Raw genomic sequence first — 20660 nt, forward strand, 5'->3', positions numbered from 1 at the left:
TTCTTTTTTCCTTTTTTTTTTTTTTAAAGAATCACACTGCTTAATTATAAAAAGCAGTGAAGAAGATGTTAATTCTCTCAGAGACAATGTGTTCAGGAGGCTAGACTGTGTCCTGTGCTCTGACCACGGTATTCTAAATGAAGTGCCTGAAATTAATCATCAACCCCTGGGAGTGGGAGTGGGGTGAGGCGCAGGGAAAAGAAAACCAGATAACATTGTCTTTAAATATCAAGTTTAAGATTTAGTTTGCTCAAAATATTAAAGATAGAGATCAATAATTGATTAGTGTTACATAATGGTTATATGAAGAAATACCTAGTAGTATTTTTGAGGTTACTTCAAAGTTTTTTTTCCAAGTAAGGTTTATTTTTTTTTTCTGTAATATTGGATTATTGACTTTGTAGGAGACTGCTGGCTTGAAGGTGGGGGTTTCCAGCCGCATCAATGAATGGCTAACCAAAACCCCAGATGGAAATAAGTCACCCGCTCCCAAACCGTCTGTAAGTAGCTCTGGGTTTTTCTGAAGTGTTTTGATCTCAGTTTCCAGCAGCATAAGGTCTTTTTGCCTGGGAAAGACAGGTGCTTCTCTCCTTTGCTGCCACCCCGAACAACAAACGAGGAGAGGCTCAGAATGCGAGCAGTCCAGCGCAGAGGGTAGAATGGTGCCACAGTCACCTCAGCACCCTGAGTGCGGCAACTCGCCAGAGCTTGAAGCATCCACAGTTTACACTCTTAACTAGTCTGTTGGCTTAGCTTCCATTCTATAAATCGCAGTTAGGAATTTGAAAGTAAAAATGGTAAATTATCTTGGCCGCTTCTCAGTCAAGGGCACTCCTAGAGTTATTCCCAAAAGAATGTGTATGTTGGCTATTTTGAAACCATATTTTCTAATTTGCCTAATTTCTGTAACTTAACACAAAAATACAGTTATTGGGCAGTTGTTGAAATAATTGCTATAATTTTATTGTCAACACCTCCAAAGGAAAGCCATTAAAAAAAACAGGCAGTAAAACTGGAAACTATAAAAACTGGTTATGAATGTTATTTTTGGAAATCTAACATTTTCTTATTAAGTGTGGCTATCTTACTATAAAAATGTTCTTTTAAATTTTTCACTGAATGTCTGTGATAATTGCCTTACATTTATCATTATAACCAAAAACCTTATTAAGCTCCCTACTATATATTAGTGGGCTTTCTCTGTTAAGTTGCTTTTATACCTTTGTTGGTGCCCAAGGGAGCAGAGCCTCTATTGGTATAACCACTCCAAACCAGAGGTAGAAGAAAAACCTTCTCAATCACTGGCCTCTGCATTGTTGAGCATTTAATTGCATCCATTTAATCTCCATCCACATTTAATCTCCAAAGTAGTCAGTAAAGTTTATCACTTTTCCAACTTAAAAAGAAAAAATGGAAATATTTCCATACGTTTCATGGGTACAACTCCTTGTAATCAAGTAATTTTCAGCCTGAGATTGTTTGCACTAGGGCTCACGGGAGGTATAAAACTAATGTAAACCCAAGTTAAAACTGAAAAGTCAATATATTGGAAAAAAAATCTTTCCCCCATCCAAGTAGATACGGAAAGAGGGGTCTGTAACTGGAGACAGTTTAGGCAAGCGATCATACCCAAAAGGTATATTCTCTTTAGTGCCTCAAATTTCCCAAGCACCAAAGGTGACATAAAGAGTAGGAATTACTTTTTTAAATGGTAACTTATATAAGTTTTGTGTGTATAGACGAGTGATTATTAACTTTTCTGAATTTGGGGCCCTTTTGAAAACCCAGTGAAATCAAAGGGCACTCTCCCCTCAAATACACATGTGATACTAATTGAGCAAGTTCGTAGACCCCCTGAAGGTCTCACGAGATAGAAAGGCTAAAGAGAGAAAGGTATATGTTGTTTCTTCTTTGATGAGTATAGCACATCACTAGACGAGATGGTTACTTTTTCACATTTACAGTTTGGCGATCTCACTCATTTCTAAACCATATTATACCCCTGTATTTGGTGTAGGACTTGACCTTACTCTTTTAACAGTACCATAACTGATAAGTTATCTTCATCCATGTTGTCCTAATGGGAGGGTTAAGAGATTTAACTTAGTTATTACTACAACAGGTATAATAACTGCAGATTTTCTGGAAGGACCAAAAGGTATTACAGGGAAATTACAAAGCCATTGCCTGCCTTACCTGTGATTTAGTAAGCAATTTGCAGACCATCTCCGAGAGGATGGAGAGGAAAGGAAGGAAATGCATCAATTAGTATAGATTGGGGTAATACCTTTTTTCCCATGTCTCATTGGATTTGGTACACTAGTGTGACTTCCTAGATGAAGGTCAGACTGGAAGAAAACAAATGTAATTTGTTGTCAATAACGGCTTGTTTGAATGTGCTTGGTAAGCAGATTTAAGCTTTGTGCACATCCCAGGTGTAGTGCACCTGGTGCCATGTTGAAGTCTGAAGAAGCAACATGGTAGTCTCTTTGGGAGAGGATATGACTTGGAGCCCAGCAAGGGCAAGATGGTAACTCAGAGACAAAATGGATCTAGCAGAAAAGAGATGAAATCTTGCATAAAACTTGTCAGGAAAACATTAAGTCTGGGAGAGCAGCATAGACAGATCAAGCAAGGAACTTATTCAAGTTTTATCCAGGAGGTTCTCACACTGGTGAGCTAAGATCTGTGTTGTTTGAGCCGCTTTATTTCCCTTTTTAAAATTGTAATTTGAACACCGTATTGAGGTGCAGAGGTATACAGTCCTGAATTTGTTGATTCCCTCTTAAAAAAAAAAAAAAAAGATTTTATTTATTTATTTGACAGTGATCACAAGCAGGCAGGGAGGCAGGCAGAGAGAGAGAGAGAGAAAGGAGGCTCCCCGCTGGGCAGAGAGCCCGATGCAAGGCTCAATCCCAGGACCCTAGGATCATGACCTAAGCTGAAGGCAGAGGCTTTAACCCACTGAGCCACCAGGTGCCCCAACTTTTTTTTTTTTTTTTTTTTTTTTGGAGTTTCTTATATCCGGTCTCTTTGGGCATTTATGTTTCTAGCCTGGTCCTTCGTCTAGGCATCTAAGTTTGACACCCTTGGGACTCTGAGCCCCAGCCCAGGATGTCAGAGGATTACCTAAAGATAGCAGCCAGTGGGAGACCCCCAAAGGGGCCTTCTGATTTGGGATCAGAGGTGATTTATCCTCAGCTCCTTTTTTATAGTCCTTGGTATACACGAGTGGAGGGGAAAGCCTGGGTTTGTTTTGGCAAGTGTGCAGCATATGTCCACTAAAGAAAAAAAATCAGAGGAAAATTCTTTCCCAAAACAGTCCTCACCCAGTGAAGCCTCAAGCAGGGAAGGAGCAATCCACAGGATTAGAGTTCTGTTCTACAACTCCCCAGAGAGAAAAACGACCCTTTACCACGAGTTACATAGTAATTTTCATATATGCTAAAAATCAAAGATGTTCAAAGTAGTTTGTCAACCAGTATTTTTAGGGTGTCTGAAAATTAACTTACTCAGAATTAAACAGTATCTATACCTGATTCTTTACTGGGACACCTCCTGCTATTTGTGGGCAGAATTTATAGGATTTGGGTATAACTTTATAACTAGAATTCAGTTCTGAGTATGTCTGCTTTATCTGGCTTGACTGTTCTTTGTGTCTAACCTGCATGTTATATACAGCAATTTAAGTGCTAATTTGTCTTTCTTTTTGTTTAAAAAGTCCCAACAATGTCTTTCTCAGCTGAATTCTCTTCTTCATTCTCTGATCTCTGGTTGACTGGAAACCTGCTTCTCCTGACTTCATTTCTCCCTCTTCTTCTGGAGTGGGTCTTTCTCTAGAATGTAGTCTGGCCAGGTAACTGCATTTATATTTCCCCTTTGATTTAACATGCCAGCTTATCACCTGGATGTTCATATTTTCTTGAGATGGACTCTTTAAACTCTGCAAGTGCTCTCAAAAGGTTACTAGTCAGGATTTAAGGGAACTACAATTCACTTTCTTCAGTAAAAGAACATTCATGTGAAAGAATAATAATTGTTTTATATGAATCAAATAAATAAAGTAATAATAGCCACTTTCCAGAGCTTCCATTAGTATGTTCCTAATTATAGTTTCCCAAATTTTAAAACAGTCGTCCAGACAATTTGGCAGCTTCTACCTACATTGGCAAATGTAGTGGAATTCTTCAAAAACAACCTGATGTGTTGCTTCTGGTTCCAAGTTAAATAGGTATAACTCTCTAATGGAATATCAGGAATCCAGGCCACAATGGAAATCTAGAAACTCAGTAAGATTAAGGTAAATATGAAATGCTTCACTTGGTACCATTTACCCAGTGAATTTTCAGTGTCAAGATTTCAATAGTATCTATCAAAACTGTGTCCATTTAGACCAGTGTCTGTGGATAAACGCAATCGTTATTAGCTTTGCCTTCCTAATGAGAAAAGGTTTTGCCAAAATAAACATTACTATTTCAGTAAAACACATTTATTTTCTACAAACCACCTTTGCCAAATTCTAGTATAAGCAAATGCTGGAAGAAAAGTACATGGAAACAGAAATTTGGATCCCTTTCCAAACCGGATTCATTCTGAGGTAGTAAATAATGAATCAAAGCTATGTGACTGTTGCCGATCATTATTTCAGTGTTTTCTTCCCAAGATTTCCGCATGCTCTCACACATATCATCAACTCACCTTCTCTTACGGGTACACCCTGTGGTACATGTTTCGTTTTGTGGGCTAGCCTGTACTGCTGTACACTTGCTCCTTAGAAAACAACATGATTTTAGTCTGACGGAAGTGCAGTTAGTTGAGCTGCCCAGGGCCAGACTCTAAGATAGTAATTTGAATGCAAATACTTTACTGGGGAAGCAAAGAAAACACTATAGGAAGTGAGTCAGGGCAAAGAACGAAGCCAGTAATGCTATTTAAAGTCACCACATGGGCTATCAAAGCTTAATCCCACTGAGGCACCCTGGAAACCACCATAGAACACACACTTCCCAGTTTTCCCACCTGAGGCGTGCGTGAGCCTGAGAAATACTCTTGCACCAAATCTCACCAGTGAGGAATTGAGGACTGCCCCTGGGGGTGTTAACTCTCTGAACTTCCAGCCTACCTCCTGGGTGGGCAGAGTGGGCATCGGTGCCCAGAGAAAGACCCCAGGCCAAGAAATGGGAGTGTTGGCGTTTGGAAGTCAGGCTGGTCTGCACTGAAGTCCTAAAGGTGTAGGGAGTCCACCAGAATGCTGAAAGAAGGCTGATCTGCAAGAGGTGACCCGCTTATCCAACCCCAAAAGAGTTAAAACTAACGTACATTCTATTCACTTCTAAGAGCATGAAAAGTTGAAAATAGGCTGCATTATTTTAAATGTGCTTATATTCCAATTCTACTGATCAATAAACAGGAAGCCCTCTGTGGAGGCTGGATCATTCCAGCCCATTCTCCTATCATAACATAGACCAAGTTCTATATAAAAACAAACAGTGGCTGATGATCCTTTTGATTCCATCCATTTCGAATCACCAGGATAAAGTGTATTAAATAAGAAATTAATTCAAACAAACTACAGAAGTGGGGATTTATTTAGAGCTGGCCAGAAAATATAAATGGCCACCTATCAACTTCTTCTTTTTCATCATTAGGATTTGAGGCCAGGAGACGTATCTGGCAAGCGGAACCTCTGGGAAAAGCAATCTGTGGATAAGGTCACTTCTCCCACTAAGGTAATCTCCTGGGAAGATTTGCTTTTCATAGGTTCTTTTCCTGCTGTATCGTGCAGTATGATGTCTCAGGGTCAAATGAGAAATATCGCTGATCCACAGAGCCTTGTCTAGGTGACCATCAGCTTCTGAAAAGTTGCATGTGGTACAGTGAGAAGTAAATCTCACAGAGTCTGCTGCATTGTCGGCTTGTCAGTCATGCGACATAAATAGTCCGGACCTGTGGAGTGGTCCGCAATAAGACATTCTAGAAGCACCATTGTGGTAGGAGTGTTAATCACAGAGGTAGTATGGTACAAATAAGCATGCTCTATGCTTCCTTACACGGTCCAGGCTTGGACCGTGACCATCACCTAGGGGGGAAACATCTGTCTCCCTGAGTGGCCCCAAAGCTGCTTTCTAGACCCATTACATTGTCAGGAGTCTAGGACCCAAGGTTGCTGTGGGAAAAAAAATTAAAATAATATTTAAAAGTCAGAAAGAAAAGAAAGAAAACCAATGGCTAAGAGTGCTTGGATTTGTCTTTTTTTGGTCTTCCCATCAATGGGTATGCTCATTTCGTCATAAAGGAGGCTCTAGACAATATCTAAATGATACTCCAACTGAAAATAGGACTGTCTGTTGTCCAAGGAGCTAATTCAACTTCTGATTGTAGCCCTTCCCCACTTCAAGCAATAAGCCCAGTTTTTTCCTTTAACAGAGGGAAAATTGAAGAGAGAGAGAGATCAGAGAGCAGCCATAAGCAGGATTAGAGCAGTCTGCTTACAGGTCGATTTAGAAGCACTTTTCAAGCAAACCCAGGGCTGGGGAACCCCTCAAAGGCAACTAGAGGTTCTCTACAGGTCCATGACGTCAGGGAATCACTTGCCCTTTCCTACTTCGACATGTTCCTCAGTCTGGCACAGCTGCCTAATGTGCTCTTCCGTCTTGATTAGTTACTGATTGCTCTGCATTCCAGCAAAATCCAATGGCCCAGTCTCTCTATTTAAGGTGGTTTTTAAATAACTTTTCTAAATATATTAAGTACCTGGTAATAATTATCACCACTACAAACCACTTTATCCGCCCTATGCAAGGAACTGTTCCACCTTCTTAAGCTACAGTATCTCCTTTGACCTTCCAACCACCCTGTGAAGTGGTCTTATTATCACCTTTGTCTAGAGCTGAGGGAAGCAAAGCACAGGGACATGAACTTTCCCCAACGACCCAACAATAAGTTAGCAAAGCCTGCATCCAAACTCGGGCCGTCTGATCTGAGCCTACGATCTTAACCACTATGCATGCCCCTTTCGTTGGAGGATTGCATAGTTAGCAGAAAATAGAAATCTTGAAAGTTCCTTGCACAATTTTCTCCTGGTGGAGGAAGGGTAAGGGGATTGTTTATTGTTTCTTTTTGAAGACAAAGAATGTACTTTTGTTGGCCTAAGCCATCATGGCCCCTCTAGCATCCATCTCCGACCTCTTGAAAATGGCAGTCGAATGTGTATATAGTCTGCTTTCTGAGTGGAGGGTGCCAGCTGTCCTAGCCTGTCCGCACAGGTTTCATAGAGCCTCTCAGGAAAACATTCCTCTGAGCCAGGGTTCTGGGAAGTGGAGTACGGAGACGATCTGGAATGGTAACACTCCAGAGAACACCACTCATGTTCATCGCAACATGACTGGTGCTCCTTGGAACTGGGCTGTGTGGTGATACAAGGTGGGAAGGTGACGGGGTAGTCTCCACAAATACCACCCCCTCGTCCTCGGTCATACCACAGAACTCTCTGTACAGTAATAATAATACAGCCATGAGGCCCAGAACTGAGTTTACAAGGTAGCAGAGCAGGCAGCAACTCTGCTGCAAGATGTCAGACTCACTACACGTCAGGATGTCATTCCTCGGAAATGCAGATTCACAACACCAAGGCTTGTGAATACATCAGCGAGGAATTCTAGCAGTTAGTTGTAGAAATGGTATACAAAGAAGAGTGTGGGCCAGATAAGTTTCAAGGATCAGGGTGTAAGAATAGGAGGGAAGAAATTAACCCCCCACACACAAAAAAATAGGAGAAAACTAAAGATAAGCACATTCCATTTTGTCATTGTCCTTGATGTGGCCAAGACTGAGCCACTCGCCATGTGTGCCTGTTTTGGAAAGCGCACTAGGGATTCCTGGCCCTGCGAGTGGAGGTCTTTTGTTTTGTTTTTTGTTTTTTGTTTTTTAAATGTTCCTTGACTATGAACACCACAAGCACGGCTAAAGACCAAGATGGGGAAGGGGGAATATAAAGAAGAAAGAAACAAAGCGAGAGAGAAAAGAAAGAAGAAAGAAGGGAGGAAAGAAAGGCAGGAAGAGAGGAAGGAGGAGAGAGGAAGAGAGAGGGAAAAGGAAAGGAAAAAGGAAGGGGTAAAATCAGCAGAAAAGAGGGCAGACGGGAAGATCAGGAACATATTTGAACAAAATACCAACAATAATCCTCCCTTTCTTAAATATTTATTCCTGCCGTATTTCAATTATTATTTTTTTCTTCTTATGACACAAAACATCTGGCTGAAACGCCATGGCCTGCGGATTTAAAGCTCTCTTCTCTTAGCAGGTTTGAGAGAGTTCAAGAAAGAACCCAAAGTAGCCGCTCAAGATGGTGGACCAGCTCAGTTGGAGAGGGCTAGTTTGCTCTGTTTTATATTTATGTTGATTTACTAAATTGAGTTCATTTCCTCTTGTTTTATTTTTCATTATCCCAGTAAACCCATGTATATTATCACTATATTTAATAATCACAGTCTAGAGATGTTCATGGTAAAAGTACTGCCTTTGCACAGGAGCCTGTTTCTAAAGAAACCCATGCTGTGAAATAGAGACTTGCCTACTGATCAGCCTAACTCTGTCTGAGCAGTGACACCAGCCACACCGGAAGTCAGCTAAAGGAGCCTCACATTGAAAATTGCCTGAGAAATGTGTGCAGTGTCCAGAAAAACAAATCCTAGTGGTTTGGTTTGGTTTGGTTTTTATTTTAAATACAGAAGTCATGTTGTTTCTGCACTTTAGCATAAAGCATGGAAGAAATTATCTTACTCTAGGCAATTGTAACACTTTCTGAAAGTAACCCGTTTCAGATTTGAGATACTGCAATCATGATTGTCTTAAAACAAACAAAAAAAGATGTGCTGTTAAGGTATTGCTTTTTTCATGCTGATGAGTATCTAAATTGGATAATGATGTTAGGTGACATTGGTACTGATTCGTTAGGTTGGTTGCTTTGTGGATTTCTTTGGTAGTGATAGCGAACCACATTTTAGATGACCCGATCATGTATGTATGTGCATACACGTATACAAACACACTAATGGTAGAAAGCTTTTTTATGTGCTAGACTATTATATTTAGCAGTATGTCCTTGTAACTAGCCAATATCACAGCTTTTTAAAAATTAAAAATCACACTATTATATTAATATTTCATATTTGCCAATAGATACATGGCAGAATAGGTATTGATATGTTTCCAATGCCCGATAACCTGTAAGAAGAAAAGAGAAAAGTGTCAAAATTAGTTGACATTTTCTATAAAACATAGTATTTAGTTTATAATTAAAAACAATCTTGAAGTCCGGTGGGAATTTGTCCTAAAGCTACCGTCTCAGTCAAACACAAAGCTTGCTCAGAACTCTATTCTCTTCTTAAAATCAAGTCCACGGTAGGTTGGCTTAGATGATAAATGAGGTCTCTTCCATCTCCAAAATTTGAAGACCAGCATTTTTGTCACAAAATCGTACAGATTGGAATTCCACATGTGGGTATCCTAAGACCAACTTTGGCTAATGTTTGGAGGCAGAGAAGAAAAGTGAGCAAAAGCCAGTATTTAGGAGTCATGACAGTATTTCCATTCTTCATAGACTGAAACATATTTTAAATTAAACTTTTCTACTTTTATTAGTCATTGGTACTTGTAGCTGACAACATGTTGAATTTTCAAAAAAAAAAAATGTGTGACTTAGTCCTGCCTTTTCCCCCAAGAGTCTATTGACTTGTCATTTTTACATTTTGCACACACAATCTAGATATCACGTCTTATTTTAGCTTACTAGTGCTCATCTATTCTCCTCAATAGATGATAAAAGAGTCTTCCAGTGTCTTGCAGTATGTTCTAGCATAGAAATATACATGTAGTTTAATTCTATAAACTTATACCTCATTTGACTTAACCAAAATTGTCTTAGTCTCAACTCCTACCACATTAAGGGAGTCTCTCAGATGACTCTTTTCTAATCTACAGTACTGCCCTAGAAGAGCTAGCCAGGGCAAGGCTGGCATGCAGAGTGACCACTGCCTTCTGAAGTCTATTTTCCTCATAAATCAGTAAAGAATTGTTGAATCCTCTAGCTTTAGCACACCTGGACCAAAGGAAGGAAAGCCACGAGGACTGCACTGGTCATCTATCCATGACAGAATAGACATGAGTCTATGATAAAGTGAACTAGAATTCGCACGTAGTTCCTGATTTTAGCATTCACTCCCATAATTGGAGTGAAATGGATCAAAGTTTGAATTAAGGCCCATGGTGAAGCAATGTTGCTTTGTTGTATTTTTGAATAAGAGTTTCTCCTGATCACTATTATTTTTTTTTTTCCTAGAAAGTCTTAAGTTGAGAAGAGACTATATCGATCCTGACTTTTATTCCAATATTGGATGGAATAAGTTTTAGGGTAGAATTTTGTTCAGTTTGGATTTAATCTTTTAAAAAATAAATTCCTTGTTTACTTGTCTGATTACAATTCTCTTTGTTATCTTTAAGAGGTAAGACTGCAAGGTGACTAGCATGTTCTGTGAATCTGCCATTCCTAAAAATTTTATAAACACTTGATATTTTTCACTGATAATTGATCGCTGCAATAAATATATATTGTGAAAATGCATCCACAATAAATGGAATTCCTCCAATGTCTCTGCCTTGCTTATTTTTTATGTACTGTATTGATTACAAATAAGAGTTATATCTGTTTTAATAAAGATGGTGGCATAGCAAAATTTGTATTTCAGATTGAGTATTGGTTTCACTCTTCTTTTTTTTTTTTTTTAAGATTTTATTTATTTACTTGTCAGAGAGAGATCACAAGTAGGCAGAGAGAGAGAAGAGGCGGGGGAAGCAGGTTCCCTGCTGAGCATGGAGCCTGATGCGGGACTCGATCCCAGAACCCTGAGATCATGACCTGAGCTGAAGGCAGAAGCTTAACCCACCAAGCCACCCAGGTGCCTTTTTTTAATTTTTTTTAAAGATTTTATTTATGGTTTCACTCTTTTTTAAGAAGAAAATACATTTCATTTTTAAATTATTCTTCTTACTGGCAATTTCTAAACAGAAATTGCTCTGATATGGACCACTCATCAAACATGTATGGAAAAGGTTGAAAAGAGGGATTAAAAAATTCTCCTTCCAAAAAAAAAAATTGTATCTTCCTCCATCCTCCCTCTCATTCCCCATCTTATTGCACACCACTCCTCTTGCTCCTATGATGGAAGTACTATTTTCCCAAAGGTAGTGTCTTTTATAGTAGAAGTGGTCATTTAATATATACCCTTCATTTGCAGAATACCGACTATTTTCAAGGCACTGGAGACTACATTTACATCCACAGATTTTTTTTGGTAGTAATTTTGCATATTTATGTAACACTGGTTGAATATATGAGGTTCTCCTCATAATGGTTTAAACTGTCAGCCCAGAGCCCCTGAACAGTCCCCTAATTCCTGCCCAGCAGATTGGACAGAATTAGCTAAGTTACTGCAGCTTAAAAAAATAGTACCATTTACTTCATCATTTAGGCAACAAGCTAATTGTCCTCAATGTTAATGCACAGAATTAAACAATGAAAAGAATGCCATCTACAGTGCTGGTACCAAACTGATAGGATTAGGTTAGGGATGGACAAAACTTAATTTTACAATATGTGTATTCAGGTTATGAGGTTAAAGATGTTATAGTCTTTTGTATGATGTAGAAACAGGTCTGTATTTCAAGTTTTTTCCTACTCTTGCTTGTATGAGTTCTCGAAATGGAAGAATGGATTTTTAAAAATCTCATGATCCCAAATATGTGTTCTTCCCCAGGACCAAGAAGACCAACAAGGTCTTGATCTGAGTGCTTTGTGTGTTTGGGTCAAGCTTATTAGTCATGTCCAAACGTTCTGTATCCTTACTGATTTTTTTTATCCATATCTACTATTAAGAAAGGCATGTGAAAATCTCCCTGTATGATTATGGATTTGTCTATTTTTCTTATAATTCTGGAATTAATTTTTAATTAAATAATTTTGCTTTTCATATTTTAAGATGTTTTAGGTGCATGTACAAGTCTAGAATCATTAAAGCTTCCTAGTAAACTGAATGTTTTAACATTACAAAGTAATCCTCTATTTGCACAGCAAATCTTTTTTCCTTAGAGTTTATTTTTTCTATTCTTAATATTGCTACAGTGGCTTTCTTTTGGTTAACACTTGGCATGACATAACTTTTTTCATCCCTTTACTTTCAAGCTTTATGTAGCCTTTAGTTTTAGATGCATGTTTTTGAAAATTAGACATCTTATAATCATCAGGTTTTAATCCGTTCTGATCATCTCTGAGTTTTATCTGAAGGAATATTTAGTCCCTTTATATTTTATATAATTACTGATATTCTCTTATTTAAGTAGCATCCTAGTTATGTGCCACCTGTTCGATGTACCTTTTCTCTCTTGCTTTTACACCAGACCTATTTCTGCTTCAGAACATCAGTGATCTACAAGAGGCAGCTGAGAGGCTAAGCTAGACTTTTGGCAACCCAATGAGGCTAGAGGGAAAAAAAAGAATATTCTGTCAAAGACGAGGCTTTGTTAAACTACTTTCTCCTTATGCGACTACAAAGAGCTGACTCCTGAAAGTAAGCATGAGCTTGAAGTAATTGGTCCTTACATGAATTGGGACCTTCCTTAATTTGGGGAACAACTGCATTATTCCATTGGGGAGATAAGTGATAGACATGAAAAGTTACAAAATACTGAGGAAGAATTCAAGAGCTTAAGAGAAAATATCATAAGACTCTAGTACATAACTGTCAAAAAATTATGTAGTACATGATTGTAATGTTTAGAGGGAGGAAAAAATATTTCAGCTTGGGGTAATCAGAGAAAAAAAATATATTTGCCTTGTATTTCTTTTGTACCCCCAGCAGTATATACCCAGTGCACCACACATAATGGTGCTGGATAAGTGATATGATGATTTCATGAGCAACCCAATTTATAAACTCTCTGCCAGATGTACTCCTGTCAAGTTCTGTAGGAGGATTTTTAGAGTTCTGATAGGTTAATTTGCTTTATAACATTTTTGCTCGCACATTTGTAATTACTCAGCCCTGCATTTCAGCTTCATGAGGATGGTTGGCCTCTTGCTTTACTCTAATGCAGATCTGATACCAGAGTTTTGCCAAGGCTTTTAGTGATGTTGGCTTTTGCTACCCTGAAATAAGATTTACAAAAAATGTCTCATTAAAATAGGTTGTAGATGGCCCAACTGGTCAGATAAAGAAACTTCATTCAATAAACTCTTATGGAATGTACTAATATTTAAAAAAGTGAAAGAACTATAATCATACAGAACACAAGATTAATTTCTTAGGTCCTTTTTAACCTTACTTGGCTTTCTTCCACCCAAACCTACTTTTCTTAGAACAAATGGTGTGTCTTGTATGTCTAGTGCCTGCCGAGGTTAGCAACACAGGTGCTTTGAGGTTTTTTCCGATGATGGAAATCAGCTGTCCTAAGTGCACTGGGGTTTCGCAAGCCTTGGTGAACATCAGAATCAATGGTAGAAATCATGGAACTATATAGGTTCCAGTCCCAGGAGATTCTTATCATAGGGTCTAGAGGTGAGTTGTATAATACCCCTTTGCTTTTCAAATACCTAATTGTAAAATGCAGATTTTGACACAGAAGGAGTTGGGAGGGCCTGAGATTCTGCATTTCAATAGGTTCCCAGATGACGTGCCAGTGGCTGCAGCTGCTTTGGGCAACACATTTCAAGGAGCGAGATCTCGCTCTAGGCTCTGTGTGGAAATGCACGCTCCAAAGATTCTCACTGCAAAGATTATCACCGTTGTGATCTCATTCACAACAGAATGAGATCACTTGCTGTGATACAACACTTTATATATAAACTGCCTTAATCCTTAACATCACTTTTAGCAGATAGGTGCCATCACTATCTCCATTTTATAAAGAAACTGAGACCCACAGAAGTTAAGTAACTTACCTAAGGTCGTACAGCTAAGTATTCTGGTTCCAGAGTCCATACTCTTAACCCCTTACCCTAGTGGGGAGCTTGTTCGAGCACAGATTGCTCTACCCCAGAATTTCTGATTCAGGCCTGATAATTTGCATTTTCTAACGAATTCTCACATGATGCTAACACTGCGCATCCCATAGGTCAGCAGCACTAGCTGATTTAGGCAGGTTCCATTTTTCCCAAGAATACATCTTGGAAACTGACATCCCTCATGACCACCAGGTCTTTGTTTCCTATTACTTGTTGAATATATTCCCCCAAAATCTCCCCAGAAAATACTATTCCGATCTATGCTCACATGTTGTCCCTTACCTAATACATCAGCTTTAATTTTTTTCCCTTTCTACGTTCTCTGAAACCAAGTTTGAGTCCACCTCATCTAAGAAAACTTACCCTAGCACACTCACTTTTATCTGAGCCTTTATTCTTGTTAGTGATTTAGTACACCCATAGCGTGCCTGCCTTGTGACCAGCAGGCACTGGACTAGGCAACCAGAATGGAAAGGGGAACCTCAGACCTTCCCTTCCAAAGGCTATTAGAGAAAACCAGATGTTGACATTACTCTCTGGGAATCCTAAGCAGAGATTTACACCAAGTGCCATAGGTTCACAGCAGAAGAAACCTCTACTCCAGACAGCCTGCCTGCTCCCAGAGCACACCTCCCTTGTTGGTAACAACCAAGTCTTACACCACCTTGCACCCTTAGCTCTTAGCATCGTACTTTTCACATGCTAAACACTCAGCACATTTTTTTATCCGTATTTACTGAAGACCTACAGCTACCCATCAACATTAGCACTAGAGGTAAAAAAATAAGCTCAAATCCCAGCCCCCTGACCTTAATGGGCTTTGGTATTAAGTAACAAGAAACAGAATTGGGTAAGTTAAATGCAGTAAAGTGTTGATGTTATGACAGGAGTGGGTTAATGGGCGTAACAGAGGCCCAGAGGACAGAGTTGCCTAAAAGAAACTCAAAAGGGTACTTCCAGGACGAAGGTGGCCAGCAGCTGCTAAGAAGGCTAAGTAGGTGGCATTAACTTGCCTCAGTTCAAGTTCTGCTATTAAGCTTTACAGCCTGAAAAACGACTGTCAGCATCCAGAGAAGGAATCTATTTTTTTTTTTTCTTTTATGGATGTACCAGTAAATTAACCAAGCTCAGAAACCCAATATATTGTATAAAGTCAGAATGGCAACACACTCGTTTGCAGTGAGAAATTGCCCTCATGGGAACACTGGGCTTCTGTGAGCAGCATTATCTTTTTGTGAACTAAGGCGCTATTTCTGGGAGAGGGGGGCATTCAAGAGAATCACGGAGGACTAGAGGTGTCTGGTTGAAGGGAAGGCTGGCATTTTTTCCTGTTGGATTGCTGGCGAGCCAGGAGTTGGCTAATTTGTCTCTATGCTACCTGAGCTCATAGAAAAGGGAATTGTAAAGAACAGGCCAGACAGGACAATACTGTGCCAATGTAAAGAAGAAAGGTCACATATGTGCCCACCAGTCCTAGAGTTGCTCATCACTGGGTCAGTGGTGACACTGTATCATCACGCAGGGATCACCACAGCAAGGCAAGTAGATGCCCAGGTATCAGAGTGATAGGTGTCATTGTCACCAGTTGGAGGTCCGCCGGTCAAATGACAATGACAACTAACATTTTATTGGGTCCTTCCCATATTCCAGACACTTTCTAAGCACTTCATATGTTATTCACTCATTTAAGCCTCACCACTACCGTACAAGATAGGCATTATACATCTCTCTTGACTTTTGATAGGGTCACGCCCCAATAAACACACTGTAAGTTGAAAAGATCCTAAGTCAAAAATGCATTTCAGGGCTCCTGGGTGGCTCAGTGGATGAAAGCCTTTGCTGTGGCTCCATGTCACTGTCCAGCATTCCGGAAGAGGATCACCCTGCATTATGGCTAACCCAGGAAAAGACCCAAATTCAAAATCCAAGGTCTGGTTTCTGCTGAATTCATATCACTTTCATACCATTGTAAAACTGAAAAATCATAAGTTGAACCATCATAGGTTAGGGACTTTCCGTAGTACTGTATTACCACATCCTACATGTAAATAAACTGAGAGACAGAGAAGTTAAAGAATTTGCTCAAGGGGTGCCTGGGGGGCTCAGTTGGTGAAGCATCTGACTTTTGATTTCAGCACAGGTCATGATCTCAAGGTCATGAGATCAAGTCCCGTGTTGGAGCTTGCTTGGGATTGTCTGTCTGTCTGTCTCCCTCTCTCTCTCTGTCCCTTCCCCCATGCACACGCTCTCTCTCTCTCTCAAAAAGAATTAAAAATAAAATAAAGCCTATGGTTAAGATCATATAGCTATTAAGTGGCAGAGTATTTGAGCCCAGCCAGTTGGCCTCTGAGCCCATAGTCTCTCAGAAGAGATTGTCATTGCCTTAAAGAAAGCCTCTTGTCAGCAGGCAGTTCCGAGTCACCACCCTCATGAAGCCCAAAAAGACCAAGACTAGCACTTGACACCAGCTGTGTAGACCGCAATTTGGCCCAGTTAAAGAGACATTTCCCCTCTTCTTCCCAGTTCATCCTAACATAACAAGGACCTGGCACTTAAAAGGAAGCCAGGATGAATGTAAATAGCAAAACACCAACTCACGCCCCCTTCCCACGGCACCAGAGCTAGGGATAGATCTAGGCTGTCTGGGGGGTAAGGAAGAAGAAGGGTTTGATTCCAGTTTGAAACTAACATTTATAATGTATTTAATACCAAATTTCAGAGTAAAATCTTAAAAACCAAAAGTTTTAGTGTTTCAGTAGCTCAAAGTGGGTAGACAGTTGTGGAATCTGGCATGTTTGTCCTCTGCCGAAAAGGGGATTTCACTGTTGCACCATTCAGGGGCAGGTCTGGGGCCAGATGGCGGGGAGGGACCATGTCATGGTTTTTGTCATGAGACTTCACACTGAGCATTCTTTCTCTTTCAAGGTGATTTATCCTTTCCATTATTTGTTGAGCAGCAGGGGACATTCTTACTAACCCCATTTCCAAGTGTTTAGGAGAATAATGATTCACTATAGTCCCTCGATTTAGACACACTATACAAACTAATAACACAAACTACTGGTACCAGTGATACTGGTACCAGATAGAAGGACTTCACTGTGGGGATGACCCTTGAGCCAAGTCTTGTGGTTAGTTAATTAGCTGGGACAAGTCTCAAGGTTTGAGTGGTTCCTGGGTGGCCCAGTTAAGCATCGACTCTTGATTTGGGCTCACATCATGATCTCAGGGTCCTGGGGTCAAACTCCTCTGTTGGGTTCCAAGCTCAGTGGGGAGTCTACTTGGGATTCTTTTCTCACTCTCCTTCTGCCCCTCTGGTCCCCCAAACCCCACGCACATTCTCTTTCTCTCTCTTTCAAAATAAATAATCTTCTTTAAAAACCTCAAGGTTTAAACTTGGAAAGAGTTTGAGAGGCTTGACCCTATAGCAGAACATTCTAGACCCAGCTAGTCTGAGGAAAGCCAAGATGGGTACTAGAGAACCACAGGGACCCCAGGACCTAGTGTGGCTTCCTCTGCCAAACTGTGACAAGACCTCGACAGACACATAACCACTAACTTCTGTGATGTCATAAATAACTCCGCTTGCCCTAGTCACTGTATTTAAGTCTCTGCTCAACAAAGACCAAGCAAGAATAAATTACAAAGAATAAATTACATTCCTAACACAATTTACATTTGGGCATGTTCCTAAAGTGAACTTTCCTCCTGATTCCCACACTAGTCATTGTGCTCTTTGGAGTGTTGTTTTGGCTTCCCTTTTCCCCCCTTTCTTACTCTTATTGTAATGCCTTTTATACTGCAGGCTTAGACTAAATAAGTTCACCAAAAAATAGGAGGGGGAAAAGTTGCTGCAGAAGTAGAGCTGCTTTGCCAAGAAGCCGAAGCTACCTGTATAAGGAGTCTGTCCTATGAGCGTCTCAGAGAAGATCGTAGAGAAGGGAAGCAGAAATTCAGCCTGAAAGTCCTCAGCAGCTTACTCCAGGCCTTCCTTCCACTCTAACTTAAAGACAAAGAATTTCCACTACGTCTGAAATAGAGTAAGTTTTTTTAAAAAGTTAAAAAGAAGCAAGTACTTAACGAAACCATTTAAAATTTACTTAAGGAGGAAATCCTAAAGAAATCTCTTGCCTAAAAATGATATTGACTCAAGTTAAGCTTCACCGAAACAGTCCAGGTCTCTCAGGGCCTTTGTACCTGCTGCTTTCCCTGCCTGGCAAGGTCTTCCCTCGACATCAACATGGCTCCTGCCTTTGCTTCTGGTCTCTGCTCAAATGCTTCCTGGTCACAGAGGCTACCCTGGGACACCTGGCTAGCTCAGTAGAACATGTGACTCTTGATCTCGGGCTGTAAGTTGAAGCCCCATGTTGGGTGTAGAGTCTATTTATTTTTTTTTTTAAGATTTTATTTATTTGTCAGAGAGAGGGAGAGAGAGCGAGCACAGGCAGACAGAATGGCAGGCAGAGACAGAGGGAGAAGCAAGCTCCCCACCGAGCAAGGAGTCCGATGTGGGACTTGATTCCAGGATGCTGGGATCATGACCTAAGCCAAAGGCAGCTGCTTAACCAACTGAGCCACCCAGGCGTCCCTAGAGTTTACTTTAAAAAGAGAGAAGGGCAGGTGCCTCCGTGGCTCAATCGGGTGAAGCATCTGACTCTTGGTTTCAGTTCAGGTCATGATCTCAGGGTCGTGGGATTGAGCCCCACATCAGGCTCCACACTCAATGCAGAGTCTGCTTGAGTTTCTCTCTCCTTCTCTCTCCTCCCTCCCCTCCCTTGAATAAATAAATAAATCTTTAAAAAAAAAAAAAAAAAAAAAAAAGAGTGGAGGGAGAATAAGCACTACCACTACCAAGGCCCACCCACCTGGAGTACTTCCCAGGCTCTTTATTTTTCTCTGCTTTATTTCTCTCCATACCAATTGGCATCACCTGAATGGGTTTGGGGATTGGTTTGTTTGTTTTCCATTGATTCATCTGTCTTCTCCCATAACCTCCCTGAGGAATGTCTATGTGGTTTCCTCCAAATACCTTACAGGAGAACAATCCTTGACAAGTAGCAGACATTCAATAAAAATTAGTTGAATTAATGAAAGAAAAAAATGATTTTCAAAGTTCTGTTGAATTCCTAAGTATTTCTGCACTAAAATAATTTTTCTCTATAGGACTACTTGAAATATGATCATGTAAAGATTCAAACTAAAAATCATGAGACTTAAGCCCCAGCTCTCCCTTTGATTTCTTTTGTAATCTGGTTAGCTCGTTTCTTGGAGCTTTTTCATCTTGCAAGACATCTTGTGGCTTGCAACCCTGATTCTAAAATCCAACAGAAAAATAGATTCCATATTTAAACATTCTCTGTACATGTCACCTTTAGTTGCATATGTACGGCAGAAAACAAGGTACAACTCTAAAAGGCACCTGATGGGGTTCAGAATTAGTATCCACAAAATGTGCCACTTGGCATGCAGATTATTTGAAGCTGAAGACAATCTAGGCCCAGAGACTCAGGAAAAGCTTTTTCTCTGCCCCCCTGAACTGCCTCTAACAATTTAGAAAGATGGCCTGCTCCAGGAAAACAGCTATCACCAGAGAGCAGTACAAAGAGTATGGGCTAGGTGTAGAAAGCCAGAAGGAGATTGGCAGGGCATGTCTGTTCAAATCCCTCTCTGTGTCCCCTGTCTCTGCTTGGCATGGCAAACATTTGTTTCCCAAACATTTGTTCTTCCCATCCTCCTGTGAAGCCCCAGACCCCACCTTCTCCTTAGTTCATGGTGGCATAGGAGCCTCAGTTCCCTGTCTCGGAGGTTCTCCTATCCCGGTGAGGTGTCCGTACATAAGAAATGAAACATACTTGTCTCCTATTAATTTCATATCCATTTAATTAATATACCAGCCAAAATAACTTAGAGTAAAAATTTTCCCTCCCATACACACCAAACATCTGAAGACTTTTTTTTTTTTTTTTTTCAGCTACACTTGCAAAACTGTTTCAAGTATACTAAATTATCCACCAGACGTAAAGGCCAAGGGGGAATTCAAGATGATTTCAGGAATAACGTCTTTATCTCTTATGGACCAGAATGTCTAAATCTGCTATGAGATGAACGTATTTCGTTAGATTAAGACAATACAGGGATTTGTGTACATTTGCTAACAGTGATGCTCCTTAAAGAATCTTTGAGCTGGTCAGAGTTTTGAGTATTGTCTGTCACTCCTCTATCGAGTATTTAGAGAGAAGTCTCGCTTTCGGAATAAAGATGATTAGTCACACGACCCTGCAGAATGCAGCTTGGTGTGGGCAGAAAGACCACCAAAGTGTAAGTCTTAACCAGTCCGCTCTACTGCCTCCTCGGAGAAAGGACATGGCAAACAACCGACATGCAGAAGCGGAGACAAACCGCGGCTTCGCCTTCTGCGCTCCTAAATTACCCCGCCACGACCCTACCGCAGCTGGGGATTCTCCGCCCCTAGCAACTCAGCCCCTAGTTCCCGTCATCCCCTGGGCTCTCCCCTTCCTCGCCCCAAATCCCGCGCGAGGGGTTCTCCTCGGCCCCGGTCGCTAGGTGATTCCCGAGGGCTGTCGGGAGTCTCGCGAGGGAGGGT

The 20660-nt window shown here is 40.5% G+C and overlaps 1 protein-coding gene across 5 annotated transcripts in view; it reads left to right on the forward strand.

Annotated features, from left to right (window-relative positions):
- Positions 1 to 10646, forward strand: part of CALD1 (caldesmon 1) — a 188603-nt gene extending 177957 nt beyond the window's left edge. For 4 of the 5 annotated variants that reach the window (XM_059171911.1, XM_059171915.1, XM_059171912.1 and 1 more), the window contains 3 exons: positions 405 to 500; positions 5649 to 5729; positions 8300 to 10646. In XM_059171911.1, coding sequence (XP_059027894.1) covers positions 405 to 500; positions 5649 to 5729; positions 8300 to 8308 — 186 coding nt within the window. In that variant the 3' untranslated portion in view covers positions 8309 to 10646. The remainder of the gene's footprint in view (positions 1 to 404; positions 501 to 5648; positions 5730 to 8299) is intronic. The other variant, XM_059171913.1, reaches the window with a different exon arrangement.
- Positions 10647 to 20660: the final 10014 nt, after the last annotated feature.

This window comes from Mustela lutreola, chromosome 4 (assembly GCF_030435805.1).
Source record: "Mustela lutreola isolate mMusLut2 chromosome 4, mMusLut2.pri, whole genome shotgun sequence".
NCBI classification, from domain to species: Eukaryota; Metazoa; Chordata; class Mammalia; order Carnivora; family Mustelidae; genus Mustela; species Mustela lutreola.